Genomic DNA, 15,726 nt, shown 5'->3' with positions numbered 1-15,726 from the left:
GTCAAATTACAAAGTTGCGCAAAGTATAACATACATAAACTTAATTAAACATAAGAACAGATAAGACGTTTAGAGCCTTGTCGGTGACATGGACGCCGCTGTTGGCTTAGAACAGCTTTTTGCTGTGCATAGGGACGTGCCCGCGTTAGCCGTGTTGCAACAGCTCAGGATGGATTTCAGCCAGCAACAGCCTCAAGAGCTGCTGCACAACCACCGGGAATGTCTTCAGTTGGGCACGTGTAGTTTTGGTCGGCGGGGTCGAGCATCGTACGCATTGCGCACAGAAACCAAGGTGCAGCGTCTCTGTAACATCGCCAACATATCCGGTACGCGGTGGCAGGCTTGCCGAGCACGAAATGAAGGGGGGGTTACCATCAACTAAGCATGCATGTGCTCGGTTGAATGCTCGGTAGCGTGCGAGTTTACCCCTATCAGGATGTTTGTTTGCATATCCCTCCAAGCGAGAGGGCTTGGACCTATGCTGATGTTCGTTCCAAAAAGTAAGCTGAGCACTGATGCTACGGTGAAAGGTATGCACGTAAATTCGCCCGTGCGCCAAACGCCCTGTAACCAGCTTAGACTAATCTCACATTCCATTATGCCACTGCACTTTCCTCTCCAGCCTGGCCCCATTCTGTTGCTCGCAAACGTACTTGGGCACCTTACAATCCAACACCATACGGGCTTTAGAAACGCGGGCAGCTGCTTCACAAGGACCCCCCTATTTCTATCTATCTATCTATCTATATGTATACTGGATATTGAAACGTTACTATTATGTTATTTAACAGGTAGGTGAGAAGGTGGAGAGGTAGGCAAGTGGAATAGAGACAGACGTTTAGGTAGGTGGGTTGGCCGGTAGTTCATTTTGTCGGTCGGTCAGTCGGTCGGTAGTTCATTTTGTCGGTCGGTCAGTCGGTTGGTCGGCGTATCGGTGGGCGTGTCGGTCACTCAGTGTCCCCTGCAGCAGTGCAAACAGCAGGTAACAAGGTACAGCTGGACGAGGCGATAAAACGCCACCATAGCGGCAGGCATCGAGCAAGTCGGTTCTATTGCCACGCGCTTTGGCGAATTTTCACATGTCGCTCACGAGCACCCTGCTCGCGGTCGAAAACGCTGTCAGCCTTGCTGGCCTGAGCTGACCAGCTCACATAGAGCAGGGCGACGCGCCTGACCAGCTGAGCCAGGCGCCCTGCTGGAATGGAGCAATTTCAGGCGGGCCATGTACAACAGCATAAGCTCCGAATGGTCTGACGTTTATTACTTACTTTTGATATGTACTTTTGTACCTTCGATATGTCGGGCCATCAGCTCGCGAGTCCTTTCCTGATAAGGCTTAATGCAACAGCAGAATAGTCTTCAATTGTGATCCATTAAGTGAAAGCCCATAGCATTGACCCGCGCTTTCATTTTATGGCTTTAGGGATGGCTTCAAAGGGAACCAGTTTGGGAAAGTTTCGGCTTTCGGCAATTTGTTTCCTGCTGAGCACAACCGCAAAGCTTTTCTTAGGATTTCGTGAACTCTATTATGCACGGAGACGGCTTGAAAAAAGCGATCTGAGTACTGCCATGATTGTTATATTGTTAATTGGTGGCAGCCCGGCACTCTTTTGCTAATGTGTTACTAACATGGCCAGACGGCCAATTTGGTATTAATTGCCTTCCGTAGCTCAAGAGTGTAACAGCAGATTATGAAATCAACAAACCTTCCTCTCCATAGTCAGAAACCGATATTTGTAATGTACATATCATGGAAGCCGGTAGCACGTGTCCCTACTTGGGCCGGCGTCGGAGAGGGAACCCAATTTAATAACAACTAAAAATTCCCAATATTGAACCGAAAGCCTTTATGAAAAGCTCCATGCGGTCAGGCTGTTACCGATTGCGGCGGGCGTTTGATATATATAACTCAGCAAACTGAGTCATCAACACCGCTTCCTCATCATTGCTGACCTCCACATCGTCACCATCCTCTCCTCCGTGCGAACCAACCCCCCGCCCGCCGACTGACGGCCCTGCACCCTCTGTCTCAGCCCCCCGCCCGGCAGTCACAGGGGACAAGGGCCTATGTGCGCCACTGCAGTGCCACCGCCGGCCCTGCAGGTCCCCCCCTCTGCGTGGCTGTAGTAGCTGTTACATGGTACGTAGCACACGTATATATCGTCTACAAACACGCGCTAAGGCGCTCCATCAGCATCCTGAGAGGCCTTTTCAGCGGCCAGCTACTACAAAAGGTATCTCCTTACCGCCACTAGCAGTCCCATCGCTGCAAGTGCTGCTTCTGCTGTCTGAGCCAGCGCCGGTCGCCAAACTAAGCTCCACACCCTGCTCCAATTGCATTTTGTAAGCTGCCCGGACTTGCGCCGCACGCGGACGACGATTGCCTTGTAGATCAGCAGCGTGTGCGGAGAAACGAGGGGAGGGGATGCGTGGCTTCGGGCTGGACGTTATCAGGCTGAGTGCGTGCATGCGGCGTCCCTGGGTGCGACACCAGTCTCGATCTGCTTCTCAAGCTACCGGACAAAGTACCAAGCTGTAGAGCGGTTGATGCTGTGATAGTAGTAGATCCTTCTAAACGGCTTCTGGATTTTAAATTCTAGCGGCTGCAGCTCAGACGCGCAGTTCGCCGGCAAGTAGTGTTTCGGCACACAGCTTGGCAGCTTGGGCATACGAAACCAGACATGCTAGAAATTTATGAAGGATGGCTCTGTAGCGCCGCGCCGCGGCGGGCGGCACCCAGCGGCAGCCCAAAAATTTTCGCGTTTGGGGGAACCGCTGGATGGACACACCGGGGCGCCCAGGATCGTTTAGAGAAAGGAATCGATACCAGTAGATTGTTGTAGTGGGATCGGATCGAGATTTGTGTGCGCGAGCGGAAGCAGAATCAGAGTTTTGTCCTGAGACCGTAGGCCCAGGTGTGGTGGAGAGCCTGATGTGAGCAGAGTTTTACTGCTCCTTGGCCACTAGGCCCGATGTCAGGTTGGAACCTGGTTGGCTGTTGACAAGATAAAATGGGTGGGAGTTATCCACGCCAAGTGAAGGTGATTTCCGTTACAAACTGCCTTGGCCGGTGCGTCCTGCTACCGTGCGCGGGAGTTGTATGATTGGAATATCCCTCGGAAAACATTGGTCAGGCCGCGCCTTATATATGGTAAACGCGCCCGCCATTCGTACAACTGTCGTATGGTCAACGTAAGACGTAGCTACCCTTTTCGCGCAGCAACTGCTCATTACGCAACGGTAGCTACCCGTTTACGCAGCTCCTGGCCAGGTTCATGGCGGCCAAAGGAAACTGAGAAGAAACTAGTACAGGATATTTTTCATAGAACATTTCTCAGACCGGAGCTAGATCGTCAGACACAAATCGCCTGCTTTTACGTCGCCCGGTCGAAACATACATCGTCGGTCTTTACGCGGTGCGCCGTATGTACACGACCATTCTCAACGCGTTTATAGTTTTTAATTAACGATATGGCAATATTCGACCTCCTGCTATGCCCGGAACGATACGCAACCAAAGCCGTCAGACTCAGTTTTCTATGACTAGCTGGACGTTGCTACAGATCTCATCTATAATCTAAGGGTTAGAGGATAATCCCAGAGAATAAGCCTTGGTAGGCGTATCGGCGCATAACGGCGCACATACATCTAGGCTGGCAAGGGCTTGCAACAGCTTGTGTTTCCAGACCGTAACCCTTTATGCTATGCACGCGCGCTTAAGAGTAGGCTGTGAAAAAGTTTGTGCTAAGCTGCATAACCCATCCAGCTCGTTTCGTAAAACCTCGAAGATATAGGGTGAGCGGTTAACATATTTGGGTAGGTGCATTGCACCTGTAGGTACGACGCTAAAGCATGATAAACGACAGCGTATAGGAGCACCATACATCAATATTGTGAGTTTATTTTCCAAATGCCTTCATTGCAGCAGTACAAAATGGCGGCGAAGATTTTGGCTGCGGTTATTTCAGCGTCCATCGCTGTGTGAGTTGACTAGCCGACGCAAATTAGGAGTTCACCAGGAAGTGCCTTCCTACCTTTAAGCAGGATTGACCTCGATTTTTCCTGCCATATCTAGGCATCCATCATCGCGGAATGCTATGTTTCCCTCGCTCCCTCGACCTACCTGCCCGTTAGAGTCTATCGTCGTCTATCCTGCGTTATCATCTTTTGCCTCCATGGAATTTATAATCAACTTATTTTTGGTAATACTTACAACCAACCTCTTACCTCGTATCGTGCGACTTTCCGCCGCGCAGGGTGGTCAGCGCAAATCAGGCTGCGGGCGTGACGTCCTCCTTCCCTTTCAGCAACTGCTCGTCTGCTGCATCAGCTTACAGTCTGGCGCCATCAGCGAAAATATATGGCACCAACAACACATTCTGCTTCACACTGGCCGCGAAGCAGGGCAGTTCGGGGTATTGCGATACCAAGGCGGATGTCTACAAAATCGAGGTGAGGGCGAAGCACCGCGGGTGAGCTGCGGAAGCAAGTAACTGATCCTGCGACTCAATACCAAGCTGCGCTCTCCTCCAATACTCTTAGTGTCTGTCGCTCGAAAATAGACCAATTTCCGCTGCTCTGCCCGCCGCCACTTCGCCCCAAAGAAATGGCACTCCTTTCCTGGGGTGTGAAGATAACGTGATTCCGGCCCTACTGCCAACATCTATCCGCAGATCAACGTCAAGCCCACTTGCGACTTGGGCTCCGTCACCGTACAGTCAACCCTCAACGGCAAGCCCACTGCTGTCAGCCCCGCGTTCAGCTATCCCCCGGGCGGCCCAGCAGGCAGTGTCGTCCTGCGCCTCACCCAGCTAGGTCTGGGTCTCAACAGTACGGGCTCCCAGATTTGCATAACGCTGTCTGGTGGTCAGGGCTGCACCACCCTGGAGCAGCTGTGCCAGCCGCCTCCGGAGCTCACTGCTGGTGGTGTGTGCTCAGCTGCTCTGTTCGATTCTACGGGGGCATGCTGCCCGGTCACTAACTTGCCGAGCAGCGCCATCGCCCGCCCGCCCAGCCCTTCTCCACTAAGACCGCCACCCTTCAAGTCACCTGCGCCCCCGCCCCGCTCCCCTTCGCCCCGACCTCCTTCTCCCCGACCTCCTGCACCCCGACCTCCTTCTCCCCGACCTCCTGCACCCCGACCTCCTTCTCCCCGACCTCCTTCTCCCCGACCTCCTTCTCCTCGACCTCCTTCTCCCCGACCTCCTGCACCCCGACCTCCTTCTCCCCGACCTCCTGCACCCCGACCTCCTTCTCCCCGACCTCCTGCACCCCGACCTCCTGCACCGAGAGCCCCCTTAACAGGGCCGCCTTCACCGCCTCCTTCCACCAACCCAGTGTCAGGATGCAAGGTGTGCGCCTTCATGACATTATACCAGGACACAGCTGTGAACCCCAACTTCCGCCCGATGACGATGGCGGAGTGCTATGCTTTCGGCTATATGGTCATCAACGACATTTCGTCGCAGGCGGATTACAACAGTGCAATCTTACTGGATGGGGGGTCCACAATCGCATGTACCGATACCCAAGCCAAGGCGTGTGTAACCTTCGCATCTAACAGTGACGGGGAGGCGCTGCGTGATTTTATCGAGGCCATGGCGGAGTATTGGCTGTCGTACGCTACGTCCAACTACCTGTGTGTGCCCCGGCGGGCTGTGACAGTTGTCGTCGATGTTGGTGGCGATATCGACCCGGTAACTGGAATGCCGTCTGACAGTTGCCTTGCAGCACACTCTGCCAATCTATGTGGCTAGGCGGGCGTCCCACAACTTTGCGTTCTCCGAAACAATTTGATTTACTTTGCTTGCCTCGAAACAGAAAAGCTGTGACGGAGGTGGGCACGGATGCACACGGACGTTCTGATGCTGCAGCACATTAGGACGTCGCATGGCGCTGCCAGCAGCATTTATTTATGCAATGTAGTTCATGTATGCATCGTTCACATCTTCTTTTATAGACGTCTGAAGTTGTGTGCCGTTAAGCAGCTATGCTCATGCTTGTGATTGCCAGCTGCCGCAACTCAATTATAGCTTAGAGCGCTGTGTATGTGGTATGGGCTTCCAGCCCGCCCTGTCGTCCCAGCCGGAGGAGAGCCCGAGTCCTCGCCGTGCATGCATGGCGCTCTGGAGCCCACCGGGAGGCGGCCATGGCTTGCTGCGTGATTGCCGTACGCCGCGTGGCGTTATTGATATCCCGCGTCCGTTGATCCTGTATGCATGTCCAATCTGACGGCCGTAGCTAGCTACAACCAACAGCCGCCCGCCGGCGGTTGGCTAACTGACCTGTAATGCCGGACTTGTACTGTTGCTAATCCGATGACATTAGGGTTTGGGGGGCTCTAAATATGGACTTCTAACACGAAGCGGCACTGGATTTAGCTTTGCCCTGCTTTGTTTTAGAAATTTTCCGTACATAATCTCAGGATTATGTACAAGATGAATTGTCGTAGTCACCCCATGGCCGGCAGTAGCGCGGCTCTTGGTCAGCAGTAGCGCGGTAGCCATGATTAGATTTATTGATTTGTAAGGGCGTCGCACAGGCATTATAGTCTCAAACTGTCTCAACCAGGTGGCAGCAGCAGTAGGAGTAGCAGTAGCAGTAGCAGTAGCGGTAGCAGCAATAGTACCAGTCCGTCACTCCCCCAACAACGTTTACCGGTGAGTGTGGTCGCACACACAGACAGACAGACAGACAGACAGACAGACAGACAGACAGACAGACAGACAGACAGACAGACAGACAGACAGACAGACAGACAGACAGACAGACAGACAGACAGACAGACAGACAGACAGACAGACAGACAGACAGACAGACAGACAGACAGACAGACAGACAGACAGACAGACAGACAGACAGACACAGTGGTGGTTATCTCTACGACCACATTTCATTCCCGACCTTACGAACTCAAGTGAGTTATTGCGGACAGTTGAGGTTTCAGGACAGCTGCTGATGGGGTACGGTGACGGATGCTCAACCTGACACTGTTCAACCGAGCATTTTTTCATCCTGTACAGCACAGCACAGCCGAGCGACTGCGAAACCAAATTGGCGTTTCGAGGACAAACCCTGCTAAATCTAAGGGATACGCCCGAGCTGCAATTCGGCTTTTTCCCAGTTTACAAAGGAAAAAGAGGAACTCAAGAGCCGTTGCGTTTGTGCTTTTGCTTCTCTTAGTATTCACCCCTGCATAACCGATGCCCGATGACTCATAATCGACGGTATGCAGCTTGCTACAACCACTACCCGCTACCTTCCCAAATGCATTACATCCTCGAACGAAGCCCGGAAGCTCTGCGATTATGGAAATGCATCCACAGTTCCAGACGCATCTTCGCCACCCTTTTCAGCACGGAAAAAAAACTCGGATCGACAGAGCAGGCTAGCGCCCATACATGCGCCCGGCAGAAACCAAAAAGCAACAGACATGTAACCCCCGTCATTTAACTAAATTGCTAGTTTTTCATTGAAGAACAGCGGTGCCGCCAAACTGCGCAAGAACATCGGGACGTGGAGCCAAGTAGTGGAGCCTTTATGCTCTGTGCGTACGGCAAGTGGATTTCTTAGGGGTTTCTTATTATAACCTTCTGTAGAAGCGATGTGCGCACCACGTGCTCAAGCAATGCACAAGAGTTGTTCGTTTCTGCCTGTTCTGCTTGCTGGATCTATCGCTGGCCTCCGTGGAGCCTTATTAGGGCTTCTTTCAATAAAAAAAGAAGCATCCTGTCAGTGCTATTAAATCTGTGCCAGATTTACAAATTGACGAATGCTTATATAGCTATCGATAGGAAAGTTTTGAACGGTATTTGCTTTAAGGCACAAGGCAAAGTCGCATACCTGCCCAAAACGGTTACCATACATGATGTCGAAATGATGCCCGTCCCGTACGTGATAACACAATTTGGGGCTCAGTTCACATTTCTAATGTGAACTAATCCTAATCATTTCTAATCCTTCCTTCCGCCTGCCAAGACATAGTCACGGTCGGGCGCTGTTTTTATTAATGCGGGTGACCACCAGCCATCAGTCCGGTTAGACACTTCTAGGCATTGTTAGTGCCATAGTTCTTGACTGATATAGGATGATGTCCGCATTGCCGTGACGGACTTAAAAGATGAAACGATGCCAGCCTATAATAATTTACTAGACCCCACCGTGTCATATCACCACTCAGCATTCGCCAGCTCTCCCTACCATCAGAATGATGTCAAGGGCTGGGCTATAGGAAGCGAGGCCTCTTGCACTTTGGGAGGTTTGGGAGATGGTGGAGTGGTATCAAGCAAAAACGCAATGGCCGTCGCCATATATTCGGGTGCATGCCGGGACGTTTGACATCTTGATGGCGATATCAATAGTCGATTACAGAGTAGCGGTGCGATACAGATTAAGTTGTCCCAAATGCCCCAAGACACGCCCAAGGAGCGCAGGAGACAGCGTGGTGCACTACGTAGTTTCGTCCACAGCGCTTGTTTCCGCGGTATTGGGCCGGCAAGTGCTGCCGGTACTGCGGAGACAAGTCTCAACAAAAAATTATCCTCATTGCTAAATCAGGTTCCCCAGTTCCGCCAAGGCCAGGCTGGAGCACGTCCCCAGTGCTTCGGTAAGCCTCGGAATGATTCGGCAGAACAGCGCAGCATAGGACTGTTTCGCCCCGCCCCACTTCTCCGCCCACCTCGCACCGAAGTCGAATATTCGAAAAGACGTCCACGGCAGATATTGAAGCAAAGCTAAGGGCGTGAAAGCGAGCTCCTGACGAATGCGCTTAGGATCGCTTGCCAGGCGTCCTAGCGAACAAGAAGCTTTCGCACCCTTCGCACGAACCATGCAGCCACCGCACAATTACGCTGAAATTACATGTGTACTTCGTAAATGTATCATTTTCATTTGCATCTGGCAGATATTTAACTCTTGTTCCGCTCGGTATCGAAGGTTGCGATTGCCTCTTGTTATAATAGACTGCGCAAGGCGGTGATGTATATCAGCACTTTTGAATAATACCCTCATGTGGATACAAACATCGTTTATGTTCAAGGGTATGAAAAGTATTTGGGTTTCGGACCGACAGCTAACACATACAGCTCATAAGCGGGCTGATTTTGGATTATAGGCCGCGAAATATTCATTCAATGATACCTCTTATGTGGCTTACGGAATTCATTCCGGGTGTATTAGGCCCTTGCTGCAATTTCAATGAGATGTGGGGAATGGTAACGAATCTTTTACTAATACCACATTGGACACCAATAGCCACCTTTCTGCAGGGGTAGGAACTCTTACAGTTTCATATCGTACCTATGCCCACGAACTTCCTTTAGTTTAAATACTACATTACGAAGCCGAGAATGGCCAAAGAGATTTTCACCTGAACCCGGTATCAAAGCTAATCAGGTATGCAGATAGATAGATATATAGGATATATAGGACAGATTTACAGGGCGCCGGTTCGGCGACTTCCTACGACTACAGAAACGTAGCTATGACAGTGATAGGCCTCTGCACCTTTACACGGCAGGAGCGGCAGCGTACCGTGCGTCGTTGGCTGTCATTGGCTGTCAGGTGGCAGGAAATTGTTGTGTTTCTCTGTTTGAAACGACTGCGCTGTAACTCGGGGGCGCCCGGGGTTTTGTCTGTACAACCACTCCATCCCTTCTCTAGCACTTTTCCTAGATTTGCATTTTGCTAGCTACTCCAATGCCGCACACAATGCTTGTTAACTATACATCCGGCCCCACTGAACATCTGGCCTTTTTCGCGAGTCCCCTGGTGATCACAACTTCCCCCGTCAATAAAAGCCTGTACCTGTTTTGACAAGCTCACGTGGAACATTCCACAACTCTTTTGGCTCAGGAGGCTACTTTTAACGGAAACTAAGGGCTGGCCGGGTTCTGTTACGGCAACGGCTCTCCGTCAAACCGCTGGCCGGTCTCTACCTCTCCTCATCTCCAAGCTCCCCAGCCCCGATGGAACCTCCCAGGATGCATCTCATCTCAGCAGCCTGGGCCTCCACACGCACCGCCTCATCGCCCACTGACAGCTCAGAAGCCGCAAACCCCGACACCCCCGCACCCCCACCTGGCCCCCCAAACAGCTCAGCCAACTCCGCTGCCACATCGCGGAGCTCATCATGCCCCCGGAGGCCATCCGGGACGAACAAGTTGTTGTCCGCCGCTGCCGTCCGCTGCCTTCCGAGACCACCCCCAACCCCGACCCCCACCCCACCGCGACCAAAGGCCCCACTGCCCCTTCGCTGCGCGGTGTGGCCGCTGCCAGGCCTCAGCTGAACAAAGCCGGCAGGAAGACCTGCCGCGGCCCTGTCCTCCTCCGGGCCCTTCTCCTCGTCCTCGTCCTCCTCGTCCTCCTCGTCGTCCTCCTCCTCCTCTGCCCCCGGCGACGACGACGACTCTGGGTTCGAAGAGGACCCCTCGCAGCTGCCGAAGTCCGCCAGGTCGCCCATACCTCCGAAACCAGGCTGTAGCTGCTGCGGCTGCTGCGGCCGCCGCCGCCGCCGCCGCTGCTGCTCCTGCTGCTGCTGTCGCTGCATCACCTCAAACATTCGGTCCACAGAGTCCGCGATGCCCAACATATCGTACGGCATAGCCAGTGCGGCACGAGAGCCGAGCCGCATAGGTACCGTCATCAAGCTCGCCAGCCCGCTACTGCCTGGCTCGTCAAATCCCACCCCCGCTGCCGTTGCTACTGCTGGCCGTACGGCAGCACCCCCCGTCGCGTCCCCCTCCATAACGCGCACCTGACGGCGACGACGACGACGGCAACGACGACGACGAGGAGGCACGGAGGGGGCAATCCGGAAGAGGGGAATTACTTGAGGGCGGAGTAACGACTGCCAACTGCCAACTGCCAACTGTCAAACTGCCAGACTCAGAACGGGGCCGCCCATCCAGGGAGGGGAAGACGTCCAAGGAAACCACGTGACGTGACGAACTTTTGGAACGAGCGGTGCCGTCGGATTGAGAGGGCTGGGGGAGAAAGCTGGATGTACGGCGAGGCTAGAAGTGTACGGCACTTAGGGTTTGTTCACTAAAATCCTAAGCCCCTGCCCCTCTACCCGCCCATCTCCTCCTTACCTGTAACTCCTCCCAGCTCGACGGCAGAGGTAACGCGACAAGCGCCGCCGCGTCCGCCATCCATGACTCGTCGAGTGCCGTTGCCGACGCCGACGCCGACGCCGCCAGCAGACTGGACGCCGCTGCACTCCCCCCCCCTTCCCGCCCGTCGACAGCCCGTTGACGCGGCGGCGGTGGCTGTAGCAGCTGTCGCGCCAGCGCCTCCCCGGATGGTATCGTACCCTCTCCAAAACCGAGCTCCTCCCAGTCGTACAGCAGCGGCGAAGTCGTGTCGGTCAGCGGATTGACGTCGACCAGTCGTACGGCTGACGAGCTGTCGGACGGCACATACACATCAAAGGCGTCTGTGATGGGGAAGCGAGGAGGGCCCGGGAGGCAGGCAGAGGACAGGATTGGAGAGGCGGTGCGAGTGAATGTACGGAAGCTAAACCCTCCTGCAAAACCCCCTCCAGAAAAGGGGGGGGAGGGAGGGGTATCCCAGCAGATGTACGAAACAGCTGAAACACGGGACAAGGGGGAGGGGGAGGGCTCAGAGAGACGAAGACCAGCACAAGATTTCTTTTCTCATGACAGGTTTTATCCTTTCTAAAACTCCGAGCCCTACGCAGACTCTTAAACCTAAAACCCTAAAACCCAGCCAGCCAGGCCCCCAACCAGCACCAGCACCCCCGCCAGCTCGGCCCACAGCCAAGTCCGCGCTGCATCGGGGTTTGCAGGTAGGAGACTCACAGTCTTGTAGCGGCAAGCTGCCCCTCATTCTCTCCACCCAGAACCCCCACAGCCGCCGGCGCACCTCCCCCACCACCTCCCTGGTGAGGGCGGGGTACACCTGGCTGATGTCCCGCTGGCTGGCGGCCGCTAGCGCCCCGCCTCGCACGAAACACCTGCGGGGAGGTCCAGGAGGGGGAGGGGGAGAGGGGTGGGGTGGGGGGGAAAGACGAACCACGTGAACGAGTGAAGCTGCTGCCAGGGCAAGAGTGTACCAAACGTAGAACTGACCGAAAGGCGTTCTTGAAGTGCGGGTGGGGTGGGGAGGGGAAAGACGAACCACAAACGGGTGGGGAGGGGCGGGGGGTAAGACGATCCACTGGCGATTGAATCAGGTACCAGAGATGGTACCGGATACAGTCCGGGGGGAGATACGTAGGAGATGGGGGAGGAGGAGGTTGAGAAATCCTGAAGGGAGGTATAGGGGGCGGTAATCATACGACGTATGTATGTCGCATGCAACAAGGCGTTACTCCGCTGCCAGGTACGGTACGGGCTCACCGCGAACCCTTCTCCATCCCTCATCAGCAGCAGTAGCGCCCCTCACTCACTCCCCTCACTCCGCTCTCCCATACCCAACCAACAAACCGCCGAGGTAACCATGTACCAACCAACCAACTAACCAACGAATACGGGCTCACCCACCTGAACTCCCTCTCTTGTCGCAGTGGGTACCATTTCTTCAGCACCAGCACGGGATGAAGCCCCAAGAAGGCGGCGGAGGAGGAGGAGGAGGGGGACGACACGGCGGCTCTAACATCCCCACCAGCCGGTTGGCCCCGGTGGCAGGCTGGTCCTGGACCCGGTGCTTGTTCCCGACTGAGGCGCCAAGAACCGGGTTCGGGACCCGGGGCGGGTGCCGGTGCCGGTGCCGGTGCGGCATCACTCGAAGGGGCCCCACCGCCACCGCAACCTGCGTCGCGACTGGACACGGCGCCGTCGACAGCCGTTTCGGTCAACATCCCCGGGGGGCTACCCGGGGCTGTACCCGCCTCCCGCTTCGTAACTCCCAACCGCTGCGGTTGAGATTGCGGTTGAGGTGGTTGGCCTTCCACCTCTCCTTGGCCGTCACCGTGCGCACCGTGCGCACCGGCTGAGGAGGAGAATGAGGCCAAGGACGAGGATAAGGTGGATGAGGCGGCAGTTATGGTGGTAACAACCTCTCCAGGGGGTTCGGCTGTTATTTTAGTTGTGCGGTTGGGCCAACCGTCGCAAGCCGACGCCAGGTTTGGAGCTCTGGAACCAGCACCACCGCCCGCAGCAGTACTCGCCGCCGCCGCAGTAGCGCCCCGGGAGTACTGCGTCGTTGCAGCAAGCCCTGTCGCTGCTGCTGCTGTTGTTGTTTCTGTTGCGGCTGTAGCTGTTTCAGCTGCTCGGGTTGTAGCCGCTGCTTCTGCTACAGCCGCCGCCTCCATTAGCAGCGTCACGTCGTGTGCTACCCGGTCAGAGCTCTTGAGCAGTAGCACCACCTATGGGGTTTTAGAGTTGGTTTTAGAGTTGGTTTTAGAGTTGGTTTGGGGGTTTTCAGGAGTTTTAGCATGGTGGTGATAGACGTGAGGCAAGCAGCCACCACACTTGGAATCCTTCCGTTCACTTCGGTATCGAGGATTGTCAGGTGTAACAGTTAGTTAGTTGGTGCAACAGCAATTGGTTGGTGTAATAGTTAGTTGGCGGCCTGTCGCGTCCGGTTGGAGCACACACAGCCTGAGAGTGCTTCAGATGCGCTGCGCCGGCGGCAGTAGCGCCGGCAGTAGCGCCGGCAGCAGCCACCCACCCTTCCACCCACCCACCTCAGGACTTCCATCGCAGTGCGACCACGAAGCAATTGCGGATTAGAACTGCGTTGCAGCAAACTACCACTACTACTAGATTACCACCACCACTACCACCATACCACCACCACTACTACTACTATCACACCTCGTCATTGGCCTCATCAAGTCCGGAGGATAACTGCGAAACAACTGCACCTGCGCGCCATGCGGCCATGGTGCATGCCGTACTCCTACCCATCCGTACTCGTCGTCGTACCTGATCGGCATTCCGACACTCCAAGGTGCCGCCCGGACTGACCCACAGCGCGTCAGTGGGACAAGACCAGTTGAGTTTGGGAACCACCCGGCCCCCTAGGGAGGAGATGGCCGAGTCTAGGGAGGTTCGGAGATCCGGAAACCGTACGGACCAGTCCACAGACCGGCTCGCGGCCTCGCTGTCACTGCCGTCGGCGGTGCCGCCGCTGTCCTCCCGCATGCCGCTGCCGCTGCCGCTGCCCCCCGGGCCCTGGAGGTCGGAGCTCCTAGGGCTGCCACTCATAAGTCCATCGCGGCCACTGTGGAGGGGGCCGCTAGGGCTGGGCTGGGGTGCTGGGGCTGCGGCGATGCCTGCCGTTGCAATCGTCGCGGCTGCATTGCCGGGTCGGTGGTCCCAGTCATCCCGGCGGTAGTCTCCGTCGGTGAGCAACGTAGCATCAAGCTCCGTAAGCTGTGGCACCTGGGGCAGCAGACGGCAGCGGGATGAGGTGCTCAATCCCGATGGTACGATGCGGTGGGGTCAAGGTTCGGGGATTGGTCGCCGGACGATTATGTTTTATTAGAGTGACTATAGAGTGACTTCGATGAAGTAATCGCAGACACAGGAATTACAGATGAGCTCGCGGGAAGAAGTTGACGTGCTTTGGCTTCTTACCGCCGCCGAGTCATCGGGCAAAAAGACGCCGTCCTCCTGCAGGTACTCCAGAAAGCCCAAGGGTAACGGCACGATGATGGTCTTAAGTGCGTGTTCACTGTGAAGAGGGTACCATGAAGGCAACTGGGTTGCTATGAGCGGGTGACTGTCGGAACTGTCATAACTTGCAATAGACGGCATTTGTGGTCAAAAGGATAAATTTTATGGAAAATTACAAAACTCGACTGACTAGAATACATAATTGGCAATAAGAATGGATCCGAAGAACCGCGAAGGATGACAAACTATCCTTACGGGCATCATCATCATTCGCGCAGTTTTAGCTGTATTATTCCCACGATGTTGGAGTGTTTTTAAACAGCTTGTTTTCCGCACTGCATTACGCAGGCTACAAATTCTACATATCGTTTCCGTGGCGCTCAATTATTTCATAGTTATTACGTCTGATTGCGTCTGACACCCACAATTCTCATATATCACACAATCAAATTCGACGACCTCATGGCGTGCCATCATTCGTGGAAAATCCTCCCTGGGAGACGACTGCAAGACTGTTCCGGGACGCAGCAGATGCAAAGCCGCCGCCATGGCTGGACTCTTTCGCGCCCGACTATCGCACGACATGACAAAAGCTGGCATAGGCCGCTTGCCTCGCCCGCAAAGGCGGCGGGCAGTCGACGCGCTGGCGTCAATGACATTGTGGCCTCAGCAGGCACCACCGTCGTGGAACGCAGAGCAGCTGACGTGGCCGTCCTTGGAAACAGCTGTGTCGCCTTTGCGGCGGCATACTCACTCGCCCGCAGGGGCAAGAAGGTACGGGCTCCGTACACGAGCATCGCACTCACTCAGCAGTACGTCTTGTCTTCCCCAGCTCCCCATACCCTGAAACTTTCCACTCCCCCCGCAACCCCCCCCCTCCCCTGTTTGCCAGGTCGTCCTGCTTCCCGACTTGGGCCTTATGACCGCCGCCGCCGCCTCGCAGCCCCCCGGAAGGGAAGTCCTCCGACCCCTCCTTTTGACCCATCCAGATGCGGCCATGTTCAGGTGCGGGTGGGGGGGGGTTAGGGGGGGTAGGGGGTGCGACTTCAAGGGGGGAGAAGATGAAGGTGTACCCGTGTCCCCCCCCATACACACACATACACCCCTTGCCCCCCTTGGCCCCCCCCCCCCGGCCGCCCCCGCC

The 15,726-nt window shown here is 55.2% G+C and overlaps 3 protein-coding genes across 3 annotated transcripts in view; 2 read left to right on the top strand and 1 right to left on the bottom strand.

Moving 5' to 3' along the window:
• Positions 1 to 3,910: 3,910 nt before the first annotated feature.
• Positions 3,911 to 5,756, top strand: VOLCADRAFT_106280 (uncharacterized protein; the record flags this gene model as incomplete). Its single annotated transcript, XM_002954216.1, has 3 exons — positions 3,911 to 3,981; positions 4,257 to 4,452; positions 4,674 to 5,756. The coding sequence occupies 3 exons, from the start codon at positions 3,911 to 3,913 to the stop codon at positions 5,754 to 5,756; spliced, it is 1,350 nt and encodes a 449-aa protein (XP_002954262.1).
• Positions 5,757 to 9,841: 4,085 nt separating this feature from the next.
• On the bottom strand, positions 9,842 to 14,723 carry VOLCADRAFT_106279 (uncharacterized protein; the record flags this gene model as incomplete). The annotated part of the gene is made up of 8 exons (XM_002954149.1): positions 9,842 to 10,381; positions 10,685 to 10,753; positions 11,091 to 11,434; positions 11,820 to 11,974; positions 12,504 to 12,874; positions 12,940 to 12,951; positions 13,890 to 14,348; positions 14,544 to 14,723. The coding sequence occupies 8 exons, from the start codon at positions 14,721 to 14,723 to the stop codon at positions 9,932 to 9,934; spliced, it is 2,040 nt and encodes a 679-aa protein (XP_002954195.1). The 3' UTR covers positions 9,842 to 9,931.
• A 321-nt stretch (positions 14,724 to 15,044) lies between these two features.
• The window catches only part of VOLCADRAFT_94994 (uncharacterized protein), a gene marked incomplete at both ends in the record, with an annotated part of 4,583 nt that continues 3,901 nt past the window's right edge, over positions 15,045 to 15,726 (top strand). Inside the window, 2 exons of the mRNA XM_002954215.1 lie at positions 15,045 to 15,356; positions 15,475 to 15,587. Coding sequence (XP_002954261.1) covers positions 15,045 to 15,356; positions 15,475 to 15,587 — 425 coding nt within the window. The remainder of the gene's footprint in view (positions 15,357 to 15,474; positions 15,588 to 15,726) is intronic.

This window comes from Volvox carteri, assembly GCF_000143455.1.
Source record: "Volvox carteri f. nagariensis unplaced genomic scaffold VOLCAscaffold_41, whole genome shotgun sequence".
NCBI classification, from domain to species: domain Eukaryota; kingdom Viridiplantae; phylum Chlorophyta; class Chlorophyceae; order Chlamydomonadales; family Volvocaceae; genus Volvox; species Volvox carteri.
Note: the sequence above shows the minus strand (reverse complement) of the source record. Positions and strands in the feature narration are given on the sequence as shown.